The 23,098-nt window shown below is 41.3% G+C and overlaps 1 protein-coding gene and 1 pseudogene across 8 annotated transcripts in view; one reads left to right on the top strand and one right to left on the bottom strand.

Moving 5' to 3' along the window:
- Positions 1-23,098, top strand: part of STAU2 (staufen double-stranded RNA binding protein 2) — a 312,186-nt gene that overhangs the window by 84,135 nt on the left and 204,953 nt on the right. For all 8 annotated transcript variants that reach the window (XM_066266331.1, XM_066266328.1, XM_066266330.1 and 5 more), the window contains 3 exons: positions 12,440-12,599; positions 14,106-14,213; positions 16,748-16,960. In XM_066266331.1, coding sequence (XP_066122428.1) covers positions 12,440-12,599; positions 14,106-14,213; positions 16,748-16,960 — 481 coding nt within the window. The remainder of the gene's footprint in view (positions 1-12,439; positions 12,600-14,105; positions 14,214-16,747; positions 16,961-23,098) is intronic.
- LOC136332561 (small nucleolar RNA U3) lies at positions 3,651-3,817 on the bottom strand (annotated as a pseudogene).

The following is a 23,098-nucleotide window of genomic DNA, read 5'->3' as shown; positions in this document are numbered from 1 at the left end:
GCTCCACTGTTTCTTTACCATCTGCCTGAATCTAATGGGAACCTGTATTGGTCTGGCCATGATGGCCGCAACTACTGGCAGTACAATCCTCAAAAGCAAAATACCATTTTTTCCCTGTGATAGTCACAGAATAGAATTTGCAGTGTGATAAAAATGCAGTCACTTATCCATATTGTGAATGGGAGTCAACCAGTGTAGTCAGAGGTCAGACCTGCCAGCCCTTCCAGCTCTAAGTATTGCCACCTTGTTCACATGGGTAGTAGTCAGACGGAACGTCAGTGTCCTGTATTGCCTTATCTGTCGCTGTGTCTTTGCCTCAGGGCACGTGGCAAAGTGTAAGAGGGTTTGGCGATGCTCAGGGCAGTGCACATCCTGGATTAAGGCACAGTCCACACTGACTTCCTGACGAAAAGCACCCGTGGCTTACCTGCAGCAGCACAGGAAGAGGCCGGCACAGGTCACGGCACTGCACATGGTCGTCCCTGGAGGACATGACCTGAAATTGTTTAGCGTTACCTCTAAGTACCTGTAGGTCGAAGTAGAAGAGTTTTCTAAAAGTTTCAGATACTCTTCTGCTTTAACAAAAGGTGATTTTTACCCGTTTTATAGTGTGAAAGGATCCAGCTGAGTAAATTCTTTCCACTCATTTCCTTGAAAAGGAGTCTTTGAGTCAGACCATGGTATTGGCTCCAAAGGATATGTATAATTCCAGTAAATCATCTGATACGCATTATGATAAAAAAAAAAGTGCATTACCAACAGAAGTTTCTAAGACCCTTACATGATTATTATCAATAATCTGTGACTACTTGCAGTGCCTGAATCTGACAACATGTTTCATCCGCGTGGCAATCCAGCAAAACAATTATATTTCTTTTTTCAATACCTATTTTTTAAAGATACCTGTCCCTGTAATGATTGTGGAAATATGAAAAAAGATGACTATCCATTTGATTAGTTCTTATTTCAGGCGAGAGGACAACATGTAGTTTGTAAAATAATTGATTAAACGTACCTATTCCTTGGCATACATGTTTGGATGTTTAATTATAATTTTTATGATGTGTTGGCGCCAACATTTTTCTATAGAAATACAACTCAAGATTTAATATTGGGTAAGAGTGGGAAAATGGGATTTAGTATGAAAATATTTGCTTTATGTAAACCTTTTTATGAATGTAGCTAATGCATCAGGGACGGCAAGCTGTAAAAACAATTAACTGGGAAAATGCCAAGTAAATTTTTTATATTCCAATGAATATCTGTTAACTACACATTATTGTTATCATTAAACTATATGCAAATGTACAACCAGATCCACTTAGATTGAGGTAAAAATAAAACATAACCCAAGACTGGAAGTATGCAATCAGTGTGATTACCGTTCCCATCTCCAAACAAAGCACATTCATCTTCCTGTGATACCGCTGATGTAATGTCTCCCTGTAACTAGTGGGAGTGTTTGAAGTGGGCAAGCATCCAAAGTTGATAGTTAATTCTGATCAGCAAAGGCCCTGGAGTAGATGTCTGGGTTGGACATTGTAACAAAGCAAACAATTTCTTAAGCTCTCGGAAGATTTCAACGCAAACACGATCATCCATTTGATTCTCTTATTCTAGACATTACAAAATCAATTCATTCAAAAAGGGTGTGAACCCTCTTCTAAAAATACAATCTGATATCTTTTGTATTTTTTTTAAATTTCAACTCCTTGAAAACATATTCTTTTGGGCTTAAGATAATGAGGAAACTAAAGCATTTGTAATATTTTCTAGAACTTGTTTCAGGAACCATTTTGTTGGTGGAAAGGACAAGAGATCCTATGTATTAGTGGTTTCAAAGAACCTTCTCAGGCAGCCCTTACCCAGACATGGCCTGTTGATGGCATTGAATAATGAGAATCATCTTACAACTAAAGAAAAAAAAAAGCCATATTTTCAATAATTTTCTTAAACTTAGGAATTTGCTGTTAGACTACTAGCATGTAGTATTTAGTAAATATATATTAAAAGCTTAACATATTTCTTTATGAAGGAAAATGAATGCATAATAGACTAATTAAAAAGCATGCAGACTCTGATATCTTGTCTTTAGGAAGAACGAATAAAATATATAAATATGCACTCTCACCAAGGTAAATGTGATTTTAAAGCACATTTGTGAAATACAGTCTGATAATGGGAAACATAGATGTACAAGAAATGAAACTTCTCATAAAGGACTATTTTGTTCAACTCTGGAAAACTCTCTCAGAACCGAGATGAACTGGGTGATTTTGTAAGAAAACATAAATAATTAAAACTGACCTCAAAAGAAGAAAATAAAAGACCTGAATCCTATGGGAAAGGATAAGCATGTGGTCACATAGCTTGCTACTACTACCATCCCATCATCCTGAAAAAAAGCACTTGACTTGGATGGTTTCACAGAGAGAGTTAATTGAGCTTTTGAGAAACAAAATAAATTATTTTGGTCAATCAACAATAATTTGATGTCTAGCTCAACAGTGCCAGTTTAAAAAAAAAAAAAGAAGAAGAAGAAACGATAGAACTTCAGATCAATATTATTTCTAGAATATCAATGGAACCTGGCTGAGTATATGTTGGTTGGAGCATCATCTCGACAGGCCAAAGTTGTGGGTTTAATGCCTGGTCAGGGCACATATAAAAATCAACCGATGAATGCATAAATAAGTGGGCCAAAAAATTGATGTTTCTCTCTCTCTAAAACAGGGGTCGGGAACCTAAGCTTGTGAGTCAAATGTGGCTCTTTTGATGGCTGCATCTGGCTCGCAGACAAATCTTTAATAAAAAAAATAATAGTAAAAATATAAAACATTCTCATGTATTACAATCCATTCATTTCCTACCGCTCATGTTCATGGTTGCGGGTGGCTGGAACCAATCACAACTGTCCTCTGGGACAACACCAAATTTTTATTGGATAATGCGTAACGTACACGGGTTGTTGTATGGCTCTCACGGAATTACATTTTAAAATATGTGGCATTCATGGCTCTCTCATCCAAAAAGGTTCCTGACCCCTGCTCTAAAATCAATCAATATCAATGGTAACACATTGAAAGAAGAACCACTATAATCAAGTGGGATTTATTCTAGGAATATAAATTTGTTTTACTGTTAGAAAACATATTAATAAAATTCACCTTATTAAGAGATAAAAATAAAAATTGTTAACTCTACAGATGCTGAAAAGACATCTTAAAAATCCATTTATGACTTTGAAAATTCAATAGATTATGAATAATTGATAATTCTTTAACATTGTAAACTATATGGGCTAGAGATACACACACATATATTGTCCTCCACCCCCCACATCCTATCCCATCCCAACACATCCCAACCCAACCCAACCCTACTTACCTACCCTACCCTAACAATTCAACTCTACTCAACACAGCTTAACCCAACCTAAGCCACTAGCCAATATTATGCTTAATGAGGAGGTACTAGCTTGCCTTTGAAGTAAGAAACAAGGCAAGATGTCCATTATGAACTGCTATTTTGTATTCTTTTGGTGATATGGACCAAAATAGTGAAAATAAAAGGAATAAAATATGGAAAGAAATAGAAAAAAATGATCATTTTTGCATATCCAATATGATTAGCTAGAGCATTGCAGAGAATCAACTAAAAACCTATTAACAGCAACAAGATACAAACAACACCAAGAGCCGGCTTCATGCTCAGGAGAGAACACTGCAACTCCTCCTCGTGGTTTCGGGTACTCTACACGATCAGAGAAACTTCTCTAGTAACAAACTATAGAAATGATCCCTGAAAGTATAGTCTTAGCAACAAGATACAAAGTGAATATTCAGGACTGAAAAGCTTCCATATACACAAAGAAGGGGGAGGGGAGAAGACCCCTGTAAGGAGGGGCTTGTCAGTCTTTGGCATGCACAGAAGTCACTGAGGCTGTTTGGTAATAATGCAGATTCTGGACTCCACCCAAAGAGTCCAGTTCCACCAACCTTGAATCTGCATTTGACCAGGGGTTCCTCAGCCCCACCAAGGACTCTGATGGTGTCAGCGTGGGGCCACACTTCGAGAAATGCTGCCGCGCCACCACCCCACCCTCACCGCCAGCTTCCGCAGCACTGTCCACAGTGTCATTTACCTGTCCCAGAGGCGTGCTGTTCTGCTCAGAGGTTCTCTCTGGAAGGGGGCCTCCAGGTAGCTCTACTGGGGGCTCTTCTTTTCAATCACAAAGTGGAAACACAGCGCTTCCCTGCAGGTCACCCACCACAGGGGTGGCACACTGCTGCTCCTGCTGCATGTCATTTGCTGTCCCCAGGGAGGGTAGAGAAGAGAGTGTGTCCTGGGACCTGTGCTTCAGGAAGACGTGGAGCAGAGCCTCCCGATGCCTGTAGCCTGGGCCAACGTGCTGGTGTCTGCGGGCTGTCACTTCCCACCATCCCTCCCGCCAGCTTGTTTCCTGTGTTTCCCAGCGCCTCTCTGCCTGAATGGCCACTGATGGTGGCAAAACCGTCACAATGAAGCCAGTTCCTCTGACTTTGCACTCCCACCCAGGGAGCTACCGAAAAACACAACTATACTGACCAGTTCCATCTTGAAATGATGACCACAATCGTCAATTGGGCTTTGAGAACTGCCGGCTGTTGGGCTTATTCTAGTCATTTCGATCTCCTGTTTTCAGAGACGACTTGTGGTGGCCTGCCAGCTGCTGTCTTCTTGCCTCTTTTTGGGAAAATAGCACCAAGAGACTTATCAGTCAGATAGTGCCACTTCCCTCCATGTGTAGAATTACATTCTGATTTGCTGCCTGGCTACTTCTCAGACCTGGTTTCCCTACCACTTACTCCTTGATTTATGGCTTTCCACATACGCAAACACTGCTGTTTCTCAAAAAAAAAAAAAAAGTTCAATATGTTACCTCCCCAAGGACTTTTGCCTTGCTGCCACATTGGCTTGGAACTCTTTTCCAGGTATGAATTAGACCCTTGGTAAGTACTTGTTGGGTTAATAATTGAATTCACGTATTCCCCCAGACAATCAGTCAAGGGCAGGAAGAAGAGCCGGTCACTGATTTTCGAGAGCCAGCAGGGAGGGATGCTTGTAGTTCCCGCCTCTCTCCGCAGTGTGGTGGGCTCCTTGCTTGGAGTCTGCCAGGAATGGAATGGGAACAGGGTCGGTCACCCGGGCAGACTTTCTCGTCTGTGAGAAAACAGAAGACTGAACCCGAGGGAGCAGCAACATTAAACAAAACAAACAAAAAATTTTTTAATTGAGGTAAAATTAACAAAATATACAATTTTAGTCATTTTAAAGTGTTCTTTTATGGATTTCATTTTATTCACAGTGTTGTGTAACCACCACCAGAATCTAATACAGAACATTTCATCACCTCTAACCCTACTATTCCCCGTTGCCCCTCTTCCCAGCCTCTGGCAACCACTAATCTACTTTTTGTCTAATGGATTTGCCTTCTTGGGACATTTCATCATATGAAAATTACTCAGTACGTAGCCTTTTGTGTCTAGCTCTCATTTAGCATGTTTTCAGAGTTCCTCCACGTTGTAGCTTGTATCGGCACTTCATTCATTAGTATTGCTGTATAATACCCCTTGTAGGGATAGGCTACATTTTGTTTACTGATTGGAGCTTTGTGTTATTTCTATTTTTTTGTGTGTGTTTTATGAATAATGCTGCTATGAACATTTGTGTATATGCTTTTGTTTCCACACCTCTTTTCATTTCTCTTAGGTTTATATATCTAGGAGTAGAATTGCTGGGTCCAATGGTAATTCTTTACTAGACTTTGAGGTACTGCCAAAATGTTTTCCACAGTGGCCACACCACTTTACACTCCTACCAGTTTTCACTACGTCCTTGCTAACGCTTGCTGTTTTTGTTTGTTTGACTATGGCCAGCCTAGTAGATGCTAAGTAGTATCTCATTGTGGTTTTGATTTGCATTTCTCTAATGAGAACATCCACATTTAAGCAAGGGGGCTCTAGAAGGGTGCAGTAAGAGAGGCAACAGGAAGCTCATAGTAGGGCTGCAGTCAGATTGGTCTCCTGGACCTACAGGGTCCTAGTGCTCTCCTTGGCTGTGAACACGACCATTAGCTACAGAGCTCTTTGGTATTTGCCGGATCTTGTGTGTGTAGTCTGATTTAAGTTGCCTTGATGTTCAGAGTCTGGCATGATGTCTCCAAAGTTAACATGAGTTGCTCTGCATTTTTAGTGCTCTCCCCGCTTAGTCAGAGGCAGCAGAAGGTAGCGGTTCAAAGCCTGAGCCCTGGGTAAGGCTGCCTGGGTTCACGTGCTGGCACACATGAGCTGGCTTTGGGCAACTTAATGAACATCTCTGTTCCTCACTTCCTTGTGTGAAAAATGAATTTAGGGCCATCGTGGTAACTGAATGAGATTAGTGTATAAAGTGCTTGGAACAGTGTCTGGCAGATAGTTAGTGCGTCATATGTTTTTGCTGTAATCATGGTGCTGATGATGGCATTTTACCTGGATGCTCATTTAGAGATGGGACAAGAGTGGGTTTATGTTAGACCCAAGTATGGGATTGAGGGTGTGTTTACAAAATGGGCCTCTTTGATAACATGCTTGCTTTCCATGGTCTTCTTGTGGTCTGGTGTCCGCAACACAATGTAAATTATTTACTCTTGTGGCCTGTAGTCTGTATTTCACGAGTCATTCCACTGACCAGACTTACATCTATTTGCACAGGAACTAGATTTCCTCTCAACACTTTCTTCTGTAATTATTCTAGTACAGTCGCACCATTTTTAAAAATTTGGAATTGTGAAAGAAACATCATTTATAATTGCATTATTTCAGAGCACCATGTCTCAGCATCTAGTGCTCACCTTTCCGTGTTTTCCACTAGGTATTTAAAACATAATTACAATGATTTCACGAACAGAATAGAAGATCCTTGCAATTCTTTTTAGGGCTTGTTCTCAGCTGCCCCGTGAATCTCTTCTAATAGGTCCTAATTTTTAAAATTCCTCAAGACTTAACATTCAGATCCCATAAAAGATGTATTTTCAAAATTTATAAGATGTGAATAGAGAAAGAACCCTCTCCTATCTAGACATTTTATATACATACAGGCTTGAAAACAGGCCAAGGACTATTTTATAGCTTTCTGATAAAACCTATTATTTTTCTACAGCAAGAAAAAGAATGCTTAGCAGTGCCAAGAAAGTGTATAGAGAGTCAGAATAATCAACATGTCATTTGAATTCTAAGTTTTGGCATTTAGAGTTCTTTAAGCATAGATTCTGCAAATATTTTTACAGATAAGTAAACTGAGATAGAAAGATTAAGTGACATTTCTGTTTTCAGTCAATGTTAGAAATAAACACAGAGATCCAAAGCCTCTCCTTATTAGATCAGGAGATAAACCTGTAGCAGAGATATGAACACTGAAGCTATGCTGAGATTTATGAATAATGGTATCAAATAAAATGAGGCAATTACTTTTCAATTTTTAAAAGTTCTGAGATTTGGAATATGTCTTTGTCACCTTGTAAAAGTGATACTTAGGAAAGTGGAGATGTTGAAGAATAAGGCAATCACAAAATGGGAGGGAGGACATGCAGATTTTAGTTTGGAAAGAAAATAAAAAATAAGTCTATAAAAGTCATTAATGAGGTATCTGTAGAGAGGATGGCAAAGGCATATGGTATAGAAAGTTGTTATAGCTGATGGGTAATAAGGATACTTATAGTCTTATAATAATAATACTTATATAAGAATGTAAGGTCTTTTCTTTGCTCAAATAACAAAACAAAACTGTGTAAGGAATGTCACATATTCATTCAAAGGGACCAAGTATATTTCCTTTCTTTATTTTGGTATTGACCTGTGATATTTTGAAGATGGGCCAAATCTAAAAGACTTTTGTGAAATCTAAAGAAAAGAAAGCTTTTATTTTATTTGGAGCTTTATTTGTTTGTTTCTGTTTTGTAAGACTTCTAGCAGACAGAGGGCATGGTGCAAACGGCCTGACAGGCTGCCTTCATCAAGTTCAGCCTGTTGAGCCGTGGGCACGTGTTGGCCATGATTCTGACCTGTCACTCTGGATAGGTTGTTCAGTTGGGTCTATGTCTGAACCTGCTTGGCTTGACATAGGGTAAAACATGGGGTTTCATCGGAGTTGTTTGTTCCAACAGCTATTCAGTAAAACTCCTCTGAAGACTATCAGTGGACCTGAGGTTTAGAAAGAACCCTTCAGTTCTCAGGCCTGCCAAAGACATACAGCCAATTTCATAATCAAATATGAACCCAAATTTCCTGAGCTCTGGTTAGGCAGACTTGAGTTTGACTCCCAGCAACTCTGTGGGGGAGATTTGCTACCTGCCAAAGTGACCACAGGGGCCTCTTATCTCGCCAGGCTGCAGTGAGGATTAAATGAGAGAGATGCAAGGCCCCTACCGTGGTGCTCGAGGAAGGACTGAATGCCTTCCTTCACTGACATGGCTTTGAGGTTCTCGTCAAGTCACTGGAGCCGTGTTATAGGATGTGGTGCTGTCGTGGGTGGCAGCTCTTGGACTCTCAGTGTAAAGACTCAGCAGGGAAGCTTGAGTGAAGATTCTGCTCCCTCCCTGGGAATTGATTCAGCAGATCCGGGTTGGAGCACGGGAATCTGCATCTTTAACAAGCACTAAAGATTCTGATGAAAGTGCAATCGCACTTTGCAAAATACACTGGAGGTTGTGGGTAAAAGCTATTTTACCCTGAGACTTTAATAGCTTGGACGGGAGAGTTTTCCCCACCCATCTTTTAACAATAATCACTATGGGGATCTAAGCGTTGACCACAAAATTCTAACTAAGAAACGTCATTCGAGAATGACAGTGTAGACTTAGGTAAATAAATACTAATTTGTAGAATTATGTACATTACTTAACCATAAATGCTTTACCAAAAATGTGTGAAATAAATAAAAATAGAAAAAGGAACTCCCATTAAATAGAACATGGCCTTTGAAGTTAATAAACTTGGAGTGTTTCTTTACCAAAGGGAGTCAAGATTAGCGACCAGGACCTGACACACTGGAAAACATTGTGCGTTGTCTCTCCTATAACTCAGTCTGGGTGCCATTAATGCGAGTGCTCTGGGTAATCTTAGTTGTCATGACGATACGAGGAGACCTGATCTGTAAGGTACTCAGATCACGTGGGGGAGGTTATTGAGAATCATTGCCAAGTAAGAGGATGGAGTGGAAGTGGAATGGAACTGGTCAGGCGTCCGGTTTGGTATTTCCTGTTGTTAGTGCTAGAATGTTTTAAGAACACAACCAGCCTAATTTTCCCTCTGATACTTATACAGTATAATTTATACGTACATATGTATCCACATGCATGCCCATGCGCGCACACAGAGCAGTGTTTGATGGCCAAAAAGGAAGAGGCCCCAAGGGCTCTTTAGCGTACAATTAATATTTTGGTTAGAAAATCAGCAGATTGTTTCAGTATGGTTATGTGTTATGACATCATATTCCAGTAAAGTTATAATGAACAGAAATTTTGTTTGTCTCTGTGGCAAACAGAAATGAGTTTTGTAATTGTCAGCAGGCCGAAGTGATTACCATGGCGCCCACTCCCTCTACTGCAGTTAAAGGTCTGCTAGCATTCCAGTTGTGGACCTCTGTTTTCAGAAGTGTGTAATTAATTGTAAACATTTGCTCTATGGTGAATGCTTGCCGTGCAAGATCTCAGGAGTTGGTCTCTGATGGTAGGTTGTCTGTTTTAAAAGGTTTTGTAGTGGGACCAGTTTAAAGCATGGCATCAAGTCTGTAGAGGTGGGGAAAAATGAACTTTGTGGGACCCAGAAATAACCTGCATTCATCCCATCGGTCTGTCCAAATTTCTGCATAAAAGGAATCTAAGATAAAGCAGGTAGCAAGAGACTGCAGTTTTGTACACTGGCTCATGTAATCAAAGAGCAAGAAAGAGTGTGGCTTTTGGTGCGTCTTAGCCTTTTGTGTGTTAAAAATAGTCTGTTCCTGTAAGTGGTTTTTTCTTCCTTTAACTTTCTGTATCTGCCAATTAAAAATGGGAACATACGACATCAAAACAGACATTTACAAATATATACTTTATCTTAAAACAAATTAATAGGAAACTGTGGGCCCAGAAAATTGACCCTAAGAATTTAAGGCATCAACTTTTTTTCAGGCTGTGGCTCTCTCCACCCCCATAACACTGCCGAGTGTCTGCCTGATGTTGGGTTGTTCTTTTCTGACCTGGACCTGCCTTCCTCCCCTTCGCTGCCATCTGGCTGTTACTTCCCCTGCCTTTTGATCACGGGCATTAATCAGAGTGCAGCCTCAGGCTCTTTCTTGGTTCCTGTTCCCTTTCCTCTTCCAGGTGCTTATCCACTCACCTGGTTTCAATCAGTGCCTCCCACATCTGCATGCTCAGTGCCGACCTGCCTTCTCGTCCTTCACCCTCAGTAAACCCACTGATGAGTCCCATCTGCCTGCTGATTCTCACACGATGGGCAGCCTCTGTCCAGTTGATCTCAGGTTGAAACAGAGCAATGCTACCTGCTTGTCCACTAGTCGTCTAAAACTCAGTTGGGCATCGATTGGACTTCTTTTTGCTTGGAAACAGACATTTTTCAGCACTGGAGTGATTTTGCACTTAAATTTTCAGCATTATTATAAATGCACCATCAAAATCAATCCTGTGAGTTTTGCAGATTCGTTTGACTTGACCTGTGTTGGACACAATTGACCCCTCACTCCTCCTGCACAGACTTTCCCACTTGGATCCCTGGGAGGACACACTGCCTGCCTGGGCTTCCTGTCAGTCCCTCCCACAGTGCTCTCACTGCCTGCAGCTTAAATTCCATCGATACATTGAAGATTCCCAAATCTTATTCCCCCCTTGAACCTATTTTCTGGAGTCCAGATTCGTAATCTCAACTGCCCATTTGACATCTCCATGTGGATGTCTAACGGGCCTAATGATTTCACATCTTCAAACCAGAGCTGCTGATGTCTGTCCCCCAACAGCCCCTTCCTTCTGCAGTCTTCACCAACTCCATATACGGTACCCTGTCTCCCAGGTACTCCGGTCAGGAGCCCTGGGTCATCCTTGACTCTGTTCCCTTCTTTCATAGCCCATTCTCGGGTACACCTTGTCTCTCTGCTTTTGAAGTCTACCCAGAATCCACAACTTCTTATCACCTTTTCCACTGTCCCCCCTTCACCTGTGTTACTGTGCTAGCTTCCTAATGCATCTCCTGGTTTTTTGCCATCTCTCCCTACAGTCTGTTCTCAATGTAGTTTTCAGAGAGTTCTTCAAAATGTCAGCCACATCATGTCACTTTCCTGCTTGAAACCTTCTGGTAGCTGGCCATTTTACTCAGTAAAAGTCAGATCCTTAAAATGATTTCTAAGGAAGGCTTAAGGGACTCTGGCCAACTCTCCTGGCTTTCCTTTTCTCACTCCCTGTACTCTAAGCAGATGGGCATGCTCCTGAATTACTTGGACGTGCATGGCATGCTGCTGCCCCAGGGCCTTTGCACTTGACATTCTCTCTGGTTCAGTTGCATCATCTCAGATGATCCATGTGGTCTCCTCCCTCATTTATTTTAGATCTTTATGCAGTCATCATCTTCTCAGCGAGGCCTTTCCTAGTCACCCTGTCTGAAACCCACCTCCCTGACACTGCTGAACCTTGGCCTTTTATTTAACTGGTGTCTCTAACATACTGTGCCTTGTGTATTTACCTTATTTATTGTTTGTCTTCTCCATGGTAATGTGTGTTTTTGTTCACTGTCATATTCCCGTCATGTGGAAGGAACTCCTTAAATAGTTGCTGAGTTAATGGAGTTTATTGCATGTCACCTGAATTTTTTTCTCCATAATTTCTTCCAGGTTTGTTCTTTCTTCTCACGCCCGCTTCTGTCCCTCCTTGTCTGTATCACTGCAGCTTTCCAGCTGTGCTTCTCTCCCGCGGTGCTCAGCATAACCCTGCCAGAAAGGTTACCTTAAATACACTTTAATATACTTTCTACCTAAGAAATGGTTTAAACTCCCTATTCTTTTTTATTTTGAATCCTAGTCCCTTTATTTATTTCCAAAGTGCTTATCATTTTGGCGATGTGACTCCTCTCTGCCCCTCCCGTTTCTAAGCATAACTATCTTCTGCTGAAAAGCGCAGTGGTCTGCGCGTTGTCCCCTAAGTGGCCTTGCTTGCCTCCGTCCTCCGTGGTGGCTCCCCACCCTTCAGCACCAGACCATTTGTCTTGCTTCCATCAAAATTCGTCTGAAAACTTGAAGTTAAAACTTTATTAGGGTTAATAAGAGGGCATAGTACATTATATAGTTGGTGTCATTTTAAACAAAACAAATCTTACTAATAATTATAGAGTGATTTTTATTGAACTAACATTAGTATTTTATTTTCTTATTTTAGGTATCATTGCCCGATGCCTAAGATCTTTTATGTTCAGCTGACCGTAGGAAATAATGAATTTTTTGGGGAAGGGAAGACTCGACAAGCTGCTAGACACAATGCCGCCATGAAAGCCCTCCAAGCTCTGCAGAACGAGCCCATTCCAGAGAAGTCGGCTCAGGTGTGTGCTGCAGAGACAGAGACGCGTTCTTACAGATAGAAGGAATTATCTCTTCTGACAGGAAAGACGAGAGGTGATCCCTTCTGATCACCTGTCTACTCTGCTAGACAAGTGTACCTGTGGGGATGACCTGGTCACCTATGGCGTGTACTTCCCAAGCAGTTCAGGATTTTGGGATGTGTACAAGAATGCACTAAATGCTTCATTTACTGAGCATGGATTGTGCTGTATTGATCTAGAATCAAGGAATTTAAAGTGGAGGAGAGCTTTATGGCTTTGTCCAGTCCTACTTGATTTTTACAAATGAGGATATTGAGGCTATTCTTTTTTTTTTTTTTGTATTTTTCTGAAGTTAGAAGCAGGGAGGCAGTCAGACAGACTCTCATATGCGCTCAACCGGGACCCACCCAGCATGCCCACCAGGGGTGATGCTCTGCCCATCTGGGGTGTTGCTTCATTGTGGCTGGAGCCATTCTAGCGCCTGAGGTGGAGGCCATGGAGCCATCCTCAGTGCTCACGCCAACTTTGCTCCCGGGAAGCCTTGGCTGCTGGAGGGGAAGAGAGAGATAGAGAGGAAGGAGAAGGAGAAGGGTAGATGGGTGCTTCTTCTATGTGCCCTGGCCAGGAATCGAACCTGGGACTTCCACACACCAGGCTGACGCTCTACCATTGAGCCAACTGGCCAGGGTCGGGGCTATTCTTGAGTAATTTTTCCCATTCTCATGACTTCAGCTGCTTTCTACTGATTTCAAAGTAGTAGCTCCAGCTCAGGCATGTCTCAGCAGTCCTCTTCATATCGAGGCCTCCACTTAGTTATTGCAAACCGTATAGTTCAGCCTCTACAGTTCCGCAGATCTGTTGTTCCTCCTCCACTTAGGTTGATATTGGCTGATGGCAAACTTAGGTGTTTTTCTCCCGTCCACTTTCATTAGGACGTTTATCTGCTTTCACACCATAATGTAAGCCTCCTGACAGAAGGAATACTCTCTCTCTATCTCTATTGCTTATACCGTGGTTGGTGTATCTGAGATCCTCCCTCCAGAAATGTGTTAAATCAGTAAGTGAGTTGTTGCCAAGGCCAGACCCAGAGCTCCAGAGTCCTGGTTTGGATCCCATAGTCTTTCTACAGCTTAGTTTTTATAGAAGATTAAATACCATGTTATACCACTAGTGGGGGTACCTGCTGCTGTGTGTGTGTGCAGACGTGCGCACAAGATAGAGACTTCTGCAAAACTGGATAAACTCAAATTAGTGTATGGTTGAGTAAAGACTTGTAAACTTAGCATTTATCTTTCTACTTTGAGGGGAAGAAAACCTAAAACCAAATAACAAGGAGTCTCATAGCACAGTCCTTGACCAATGTGGCCATGTAGGAATCCCCAGGGTCTAGCCAATGGCTTTCTATTTCTTACTGTATTTTCCTTTCGATGGGCCCCCTGCTTGTAGACTGTATGCAGTTTGTTACAAAGTGAAGATTCAGTGTCGTCCTGTTTTTTGTGATTTTAGAATGGTGAATCCGGAAAAGAAATGGATGATGACAAAGATGCAAATAAATCGGAGATCAGCTTAGTGTTTGAAATTGCGTTGAAGCGAAACATGCCTGTCAGTTTTGAGGTACGTGCTCAGGAAAGAATCCATGTGCTTCTTCATGTCCACACTCTGCCATGAAAATGATATGGGCCCTGGAGAGATTAGCACTTACAGTGTCATGGATTACTGCTGACCTCTTTGGCTTTTCGGTATTAAGCCATCTGAGTATATATTATATTTCAATTTTCATCATGAACTTATCATCCAAGTGTAAATTAATTTGTAGTACTCTAGGATTGGGTGTTTTTAATAGGATCAAATTGAAAGTATCCCAGTTACTATTTAGTGACACATATTTATTAATATCCAGTTTTTTTTTTCTGTATTTGCCAAAATACATTGAAATTTTATGAAGTCTCTTAAGTAAGCATTTTACCAATTAGATACTTTGTCAACTAGATAAATGTGTCACAAGGATAATTCTAAAATGGTGTGAAATTTAAAAGAGAAAATGTTTAATTCTTATAATACCTCCTGTATCAAGAGGTTACTAATATTTACCCTTTCTGGGTAGTCTAGTGGATAGAGCTTTATCCCGGCACACTGATATCTCAGGTTTAGTCCCCAGTCAGGGCATATGTGAGAAGCGATCAGTGAGTGCACAACTAAATGGAACAACTAAGAGAAACAACATGTTGATGCTTCTTTGTCTTCCTCTCCACCCCCCAAATTAATGGGAAAAAAATTTTAAAAAGAGGTTGCTAATTTTGCAACTCAAATACCTAGTGTAAGGTATTTTTCCCCGCCGAGAAGGAAGGAAGAGATCTCGGAGCCACAAAGTGTGGAATAGCAAACGGCTTTATTGAGTACAGAGCACGCATCCTGCCCGGCAAGGTTCCCTGGCCCCAAAGAAAGATGGAGGAGATGGAGGCTAGAGAAGTTGCACGGATTAAACCGTGTGGGAGATATTTAAAGGGTCCCTCTAGGGAAGTGGAGCTACTATGACGTGGTGAAATTTCACTGGCTGGCAGACGATGGCTTTTTTCCAAACGGTTCCTGTGAAGCCTCCTTTTGGCGCACTTAGTTGTGGGTGGTCCTAGCCAAAGTTCGCGGGTCTGAGTTCCCCACGTGACCATCCCCCATTATCCACCGACCTTACACCTAGAAAATAGGCAGAACCCAGGAAATAGGCTGAAACAGTCGTGGAGTGTCCTCCTTCAGGCTGTGTGATGTTCATCTACCAGAAAGTTCCCCCATTTCCCTCACTGGCAGGATCAACTGACCTGTTTGCTTTCTCCTTAGACACAGTTCTGACAGGTTGGGCTGTCTGAGGTCAGCCTGCAGCCAGTTAAAGGCAGCGGAATGGGGGAGGCAGGCCAGCATGCACAGAGGGCTGGCTAGGCTCAGCAGGAAATGACAGGAACAGTATAAAAAACCAGTCAGAGTCACTGCATGTACTCAAGAAGGATTGAGGATTGGGGGCCTTTAAAGGCTGCGACGAATAGAAACAGTGTTACCAGTCTTAGGAGTCCTTGGCGACATTAGTATAAATATATATTCCAGAACTTCTACTTGATGTTCAAATGGTGATCTGATGTTAGCAATAAAGGGTTAAATATTTGGTATTCTCTATTGAGTTAGTATATTATATAGTTTTTCTTTTAAATTAAAATTCAGGAAGATGTCCAGTAAAGTGGTTAAAATAAACGGTTTTGGTATTTCAACTAGTAAACTTAAACTACTTGGAAAATATACTTATCATAAAGTTCTTATCCCTATCATTGTCGAATTATTGAGCTATTGTGTTTTTGTTTTTTTTCCTAATGGGTATCCAGTACTGAAAGATGAAATTTTAATATAAAGTTAAATAGTAAACTATTGAACCAACTAGGGTATATTTTATAAATCAGAATTTTGAAGATGACTAAAGTTTTGAGCACTCAGATTTCAGAAGCCATCCTTCCTTAAAAAGTTGTCTTTGTTTAAAGAGTGCATTAATGTAGGGTTTAGGAACATTCAGAGCGGACAGATTCATACTCTGTCGCTCTAGAAAGTCACAGAGAGTAAACATTCTAAAACAGCCTCTAAAGTCTGTGTCAAAATTACGTATTTTTCACCCACCAACTGTTGCCCAGGGGCTTCTTCTACCTGCAGGATGCTCAGTGTCTGTAGGACGCCAGTAAGTCGTGGCCATCATGCCCCTGTCACTTCCTCCCCAGAGGGGAAAATGAGATACGTACAAATTATCATTCTTGATGCCCTATGTCCCTAATCTAATGTATGCTTTATGTTCTTAATTTTCTGTCCCGTAAGAAATGGGGAACCATATTTAGAATTGCCTATTTTAAACTAGCAAGAGAACAATTCTGAGTATGAACTGAATGTATTTATTTGAATTTCTGTTCTTCCAACTTCAGTTTCTTAAGCACTCTTAGTATTGTAATTGAGTAGTCCTTCTATAATACCTTTATAATGGCTTTATTAAAGAAATCTATAATTTTGAGATAATTCTAGATTTTAGTGTTGATTATGATACAAACATTCAGAAAGATACATGCTCTGAGAACACATCTCAAGTGCCTGTGTGTTTTCATTTAGGCTGTATTTTTATGTTACAGGTTATTAAGGAAAGTGGTCCGCCACACATGAAGAGCTTTGTGACCCGGGTATCCGTGGGGGAGTTCTCCGCAGAAGGAGAGGGGAACAGCAAAAAACTCTCCAAGAAACGCGCAGCCACCACCGTCCTACAGGAGCTTAAGAAACTCCCACCCCTTCCTGTGGTTGAGAAGCCAAAACTATTTTTTAAAAAACGCCCTAAAACAATAGTCAAAGTAAGTGTATGCTTGTGGACATGAGTCATTTTTGCTGTATACATATTATGGTAACTCTAGATAACAGTTGTTCCATAGGGAGGTATCTAAATCTATAGAATATATACAGTCCCTGATTCAAGGTTGGACATGTGACTATAAATCAGTAACAGTTCTGTTTTGCTTTCTAGACACTTGTATACCTGTGCTTGTTTATCAGACTGTACCTTACATACTAACAGGTTTTTATGGCTTAAAAAATACTTTCTTGTTTGTGACCACCTTTAGTATATAATACCTTAGTATAAAATACTTTCCCGTTCATGATTACCTTTAGTATAAGTGTTGTTATGACTGTAAGGTAGAGAACGGAACCCCCCATATTATAAATGAGGTTTTACGTAGCACATTGAAAGCATTTGCTCACTTTTCCTCACCTGTTGCATGGAGCAGCCTGAACTACTCTGACCCCTAATTCAGTGTTGTTTCTGCACTCCACACTGCTCTGTAGTATCTCCTTAGGATTCAGAAGAGGTGACAGGATGCAGGGTAGGAATCATGACTAACTCTGAGCCTGTGACAGCAGCAGCTAGTGAGTGTCCCAGACTGTGTCGGGTTACGCTCATGGTGGCAGGGAAGAGTGCTAGTGTTGTGTTTCGGTCTTCGGGCATGTCCTTGCCCAAGAAGGGTACAGAACATGCAGATTAATTTTATTTACATTCATCAGAAAAGGGAGTAAAAGTCAGAGAAATGAGATGAATTGGCACTTGGAACGGGACAGGGCCCGTGGGTGTTTAGCGTGTATGACATGAATGGAATTAGAGCTTGGTTTCCAGAGAAAGCCTGAACTTCGCAGTGTGTCAGTTGCCTGCTCAACCTAACCTCGGTAGAAGGCTTCTGATGGGCTCTGCGAACCAGGCACTGCAGAAGTAAAATCCGTTTTGTCTTTCATGAATTTCTTTTGCTGAATTCCAGTAGCTTAGTTTAGTTATTTCTATGGGTTTTATACCTTTACATCTTTGTTTAAAAATATGTATTTACTTAAATAACTATATTAATACTTGTTCTTTTTAATGACTACTGTCCTTACTTCACTGAGAAGATGTAGGTTGTGAGTTCCCTGAAATAGCATTCTGCATTGTACGTAAAGTAGACTAAAAATAAACACCAACTAGATCCACTAGTCGTGAGTCACAGAGGTTCCGTGGAGGACTGGTGTTTTTTCACACCTCCCCGCAGTCTGGAAGGAGGGTGTGGCTGTTAACAACATGGCCTTTGCTGTCCATTTTGAGTGTGTCTCCACATGGTCTGAGCAAGTTACCCGACTTTCAAAATCTTGTATCTCCTCATTTATAAAGTAGGCGTAAGACTTGAACTTGCTTTATAGTATGAACTGAAATAATACACAGAATGCATTAGTAATTATTATTGTTTACTAATAATAAAAATAATAAGTACCCAATAAAATTAACTGTTATTTTATGTCTAATTTTTTTTATTTTTTTATTTTTCTGAAGTTGGAAACAGGGAGGTAGTCAGGCAGACTCCCGCATGCGCCCGACCGAGGGGCAAGGCTCTGCCCATCTGGGGCGTTGCTCTGTTGAAACCAGAGCCATTCTAGCACCTGAGGCAGAGGCCCCAGAGCCATCCTCAGCGCCCGGGCCAACTTTGCTCCAATGGAGCCTTGGCTGTGAGAGGGGAAGAGAGAGACAGAGAGGAAGGAGAGGGGGAAAGGTAGAGAAGCAGATGGGTGCTTCTCCTGTGTGCCCTGGCTGGGAATCAAACCCAGGACTCCTGCACACCAGGCCAACGCTCTACCACTGAGCCAATCGGCCAGGGCCTTATGTCTAATTTTGTTTATTCATATTTTATATATATATATATATATATATATATATATATATATATATATATGAATATATCCATGGTCTGTTTTCTTAATCCTTTTATGTATAAAATCTATAACTTATTCATGATAGGAGAACAGTGCTCTACATCAGAATGCCAATACAGAAATGTTCACCTAATATCTTCAACTAAATCTAATCTTAACAAATTAAGAATGATAAACCATAAGGCTAGAAAAGATCTGTACATTTTTATAGTTGGATATAAACATAACTCTTGTTAATTCTCACTAGAGCCATTCAAAACAAAATTATTGTTTGAGTACTGTTCACCAGAGAGGGGAGAAACATTTTGAATTCTCAAAATTATTTGCCATTAACTCTTGCTTATAAGCATATTATTCTAGAGCTTGCTTCCTATCATTCGAATATGAGCTTGAACTTGACTTCTTCAGGGAACGCTTCTCTGACTTTGCCCCTACTCCAAACTAGGTTTGCCTAGTGGTTCTCAAAGTGTGGGCGAGGGTGCACTGGTGCACCCTTGAAGATTTCCAGGTACGCCCTATGGTATGCCAGAGAAATATGTGCCTGTTGGGGACCAAAAAACCAACAGGGTTTCTGGAGTTTAGACATTTGGGGGATAGGTATGGGGAATTGGCTGTAAGCTGACAGTCTGCCCAACCCCCCACCTCCCCTGCCTGATTAGGTTGCAAAAGGCTGTTAAGCTGTGGTGCTGGATTGTTTATACTACCCCCCCCCCATGTTCCCGGGAAAGACTGGAGGCAAGTTTTTCTATTCTTTGGTGTAAAGTTAAGATGGTATGTATGGTGGGGGTTTTCTGCACTTAACACAAGAGTAAAAAGAGAGGAATTCTTCAATGTATTGACGAGGCAATGAGAGTTTGCCTTTCAAATACATACCCAAACATTGAAGAAATTGTTAGGATACATCAGGCTCATGTTTCTCATAAACACAAGAATGAAAACATTTAACACATTCGTGCCAAGACCTGCCGAATTTACTAAATCTTACTAAGAATGTATCTATACATATAAAAAGATAACATTTTTGTCATTTAAAAAAATTTTTTAACCTCCCTTTTTTTTTTTTTTTTTTTGCATTTTTCTGAAGCTGGAAACAGGGAGAGACAGTCAGACAGACTCCCGCATGCGCCCGACCGGGATCCACCCAGCACGCCCACCAGGGGCGACGCTCTGCCCACCAGGGGGCGATGCTCTGCCCATCCTGGGCGTCGCCATGTTGCGACCAGAGCCACTCTAGCACCTGGGGCAGAGGCCACAGAGCCATCCCCAGCGCCCGGGCCATCCTTGCTCCAATGGAGCCTTGGCTGCGGGAGGGGAAGAGAGAGACAGAAAGGAAGGCGCGGCGGAGGGGTGGAGAAGCAAATGGCGCCTCTCCTATGTGCCCTGGCCGGGAATCGAACCCGGGTCCTCCGCACGCTAGGCCGACGCTCCACCGCTGAGCCAACCGGCCAGGGCCTAACCTCTCTTTTTTACAAATTCTAAAAAGCATTAACTCAAAAATGTAACATAAAAATATATTTTAATGTCAGAATAAATTTAATTTTGTTGTATTTATTTCATTTAATTACTATTAAAGCATGCTTGGGCTTTATATATTTTTTCTTTAATATCTGACTTAATTATTATAACATATTTCTCCGAAATTTGTATATAGCGTGCCTACAATTATTATTTTAAATGCACCCGACTTCAAAGAGTTTGAGAACTACTGGGTCATCCCCTGCGTTTCCCACATGTGCATCACACTTGGAACTTCTTGTACCATGTCTATCTTGTGTTAAAATATATATGTCTTAAACATCTAGGGTCTAGTGTTTTTATATGCAAGAGAAGTAGAGAAAATATCTGTTGGTCATTTGCCTTGATTTTATTTAAAGTAATAGAACTGTCACATCGTCTCGTTTGGTCCTCTTACCCACTCTGGGATGTAGGTATCATCCCCGTTTTACAGATGCAGTCCTTGGTGTTTAAGGAGCTTTACCTGAGAATAAATAGCAGAGTCAGGGTTCAGGTCTATTCATGTGACTCAAGTGCCCATTTGAAACTAGTTGCTTGTGACTCCTTGTGGGCCTACTTCAGTAGAGTTAAAACTACTGTTGTCTGAGATAATATCGTATCTTAAATGGTCTCTTCTATAAGATGAGACAGCAAAGAAAGCTTTCTGAAAAAATTTTCTGGACACAACTGTTACATGACTGTCCTTACTGGTTTGTAGAGTGGTAATTCAAGAGCTGATATCCAAGGAATAACTTAATTGTCAAGGATGCTAGTGGTTAATATCAGTTAAGAGAAGAAACCAATCATTCTCAGTGTTCTTAGAATTCCATTACTATCTAATTGCCTTTTTTTTTTTTGACAGAGAGAGGGAGAGAGAGAGAGAGAGAGAGTCAGAGAGAGGGACAGATAGGGACAGACAGATAGGAAGGGAGAGAGATGAAAAAACATCAATTCTTTGTTGTGGCTCCTAAGTTGTTCAGTGATTGCTTTCTCATATGTGCCTTGACCGGAGGGCTACAGCAGAGCGAGTGATCCCTTGCTCAAGGCAGAGACCTTTGGGCTCAAGTCAGTGACCTTGGGCTTAAAGCCAGTGACCTTTAGGCTCCAGCCCAGACATCGTCAAACTTTTTATAAAAGCCGCCCACTTTTGCAGTGCTGGTCAACCTGGTCCCTACCACCCACTAGTGGGAATTCCAGCTTTCATGGTGGGCCAATCATGGTGCCGTTTGGTTGCTCCGCTACCGCCCACCATGAAAGCTGGAATGCCCACTAGTGGGTGGTAGGGACCAGGTTGACCAGCACTGCAAAAGTGGGCGGCTTTTATAAAAAGTTTGACGACTCCTGCTCCAGCCAGAGACCATGGGGTCATGTCTATGATTCCATGCTCAAGTCAGTGATCCTGCACTCAAGCACATGAGCCTGTGCTCAAGCTGGTGACCTCAGGGTTTCGAATCTGGGTCCTTTAAGTCCCAGGCCAACGCTCTATCCACTGCACCACCACCTGGTCAGGCACTATTTAATTGCTTTTATACTCTGCTCTTTTGTCATTGGAATCTGTGTCAAAGTACCTTTCTATCTTTGACACCTAAGACATTCTTAAGAAAGAGGTGAATTAAACAGGAAGAGAGACTGCATGCCAATGAAGTACATTATTTGAATGTCTTCATGAACTAGGTATACCTCTTCCAACCCAGACTCAAAAAGCTTCCTTGGTAGTCAATCTATAACTCCTAAATTAATTGTCTGTTTGTCTTTTCATTGGTAGTCAATCTGTGACTTATCAATTACTATCTCTTCTCATCAGCATTCTTTAGTTCCTAAATTGTTTGATATGTAAATAGAAACTAAAAATTTCCTTTTCTCTCTTCTCTGTTCATTTTTTTTCAGTCTGTCTGCTACTCTTTTGGTCCAACTCAAAATCATCTCTCACCTGAATTATTAATGTTGGTTTGAAATGGACTTTCCTACAAATACTCTTGATGTCAAATGGTCTTTTTAAAAGTGTTATCTTTTAGAGACACTAATCAGATCATGTCATGACTCTGCCTAAAATCTTTTAGTATGTAATTACTGCTGTTTGGATAAAGTCCAAAGTTCTAAACACAATTTAAAAAACCCTTCAGTATCTGACCCGGCGGCCGCACCTGCAGCACCAAACTAGATCCAGTGGAGGCTCACCAGTTCCCAGACAGAAAGGAAGGGAGAGAGATGAGAAGCAACTCGTAGCTGTGACACCTTAGTTATTCACTGATTGCTTTCTCATATGTGCCTTGACTGGGGGGCTGTAGCTGAGCCAGTGACCCCTTGCTCGAGGCAGTGATCTTTGGGCTCAAGCCAGTGACCATGGGGTCCTGTCTGATCCCACACTCAGGGCGGTGACCCCATGCTCAAGCTGATGAGCCTGTGCTCAAGCTGGCGACCTTGGAGTTTTGAACTGGGGTCCTCAGTGTCCCAGGCCAATGTTCTATCCGCTGCACCATCACCTGATCAGGCGATTTTTTGCGTTCTAGCTAAGAAATTGTTGTGTAGCCAAGTCACAAAAATTTACCCTATATTTTCTCTATATTTCTTTATATTTACCCTATATTTATAGTTTTAGATATCATATTTAAGTCTGTGAGCCATTTTTAGGTAATTTTTGAAAATGATATTAAGTATGGATTGAAAAAGATATTTTTTGCATATAAATATCCACTTGTTCTAGTCCCATTGATTGAAAAGACTACCCTTTATCCACTGAATTGCTTTGCACCTTTGTTGAAAATCAGTTG

Source organism: Saccopteryx bilineata, chromosome 3, assembly GCF_036850765.1.
Source record: "Saccopteryx bilineata isolate mSacBil1 chromosome 3, mSacBil1_pri_phased_curated, whole genome shotgun sequence".
NCBI classification, from domain to species: Eukaryota; Metazoa; Chordata; class Mammalia; order Chiroptera; family Emballonuridae; genus Saccopteryx; species Saccopteryx bilineata.
The sequence above is the reverse complement of the archived record's forward strand: the minus strand, read 5'-3'. Positions and strand labels throughout refer to the sequence as shown.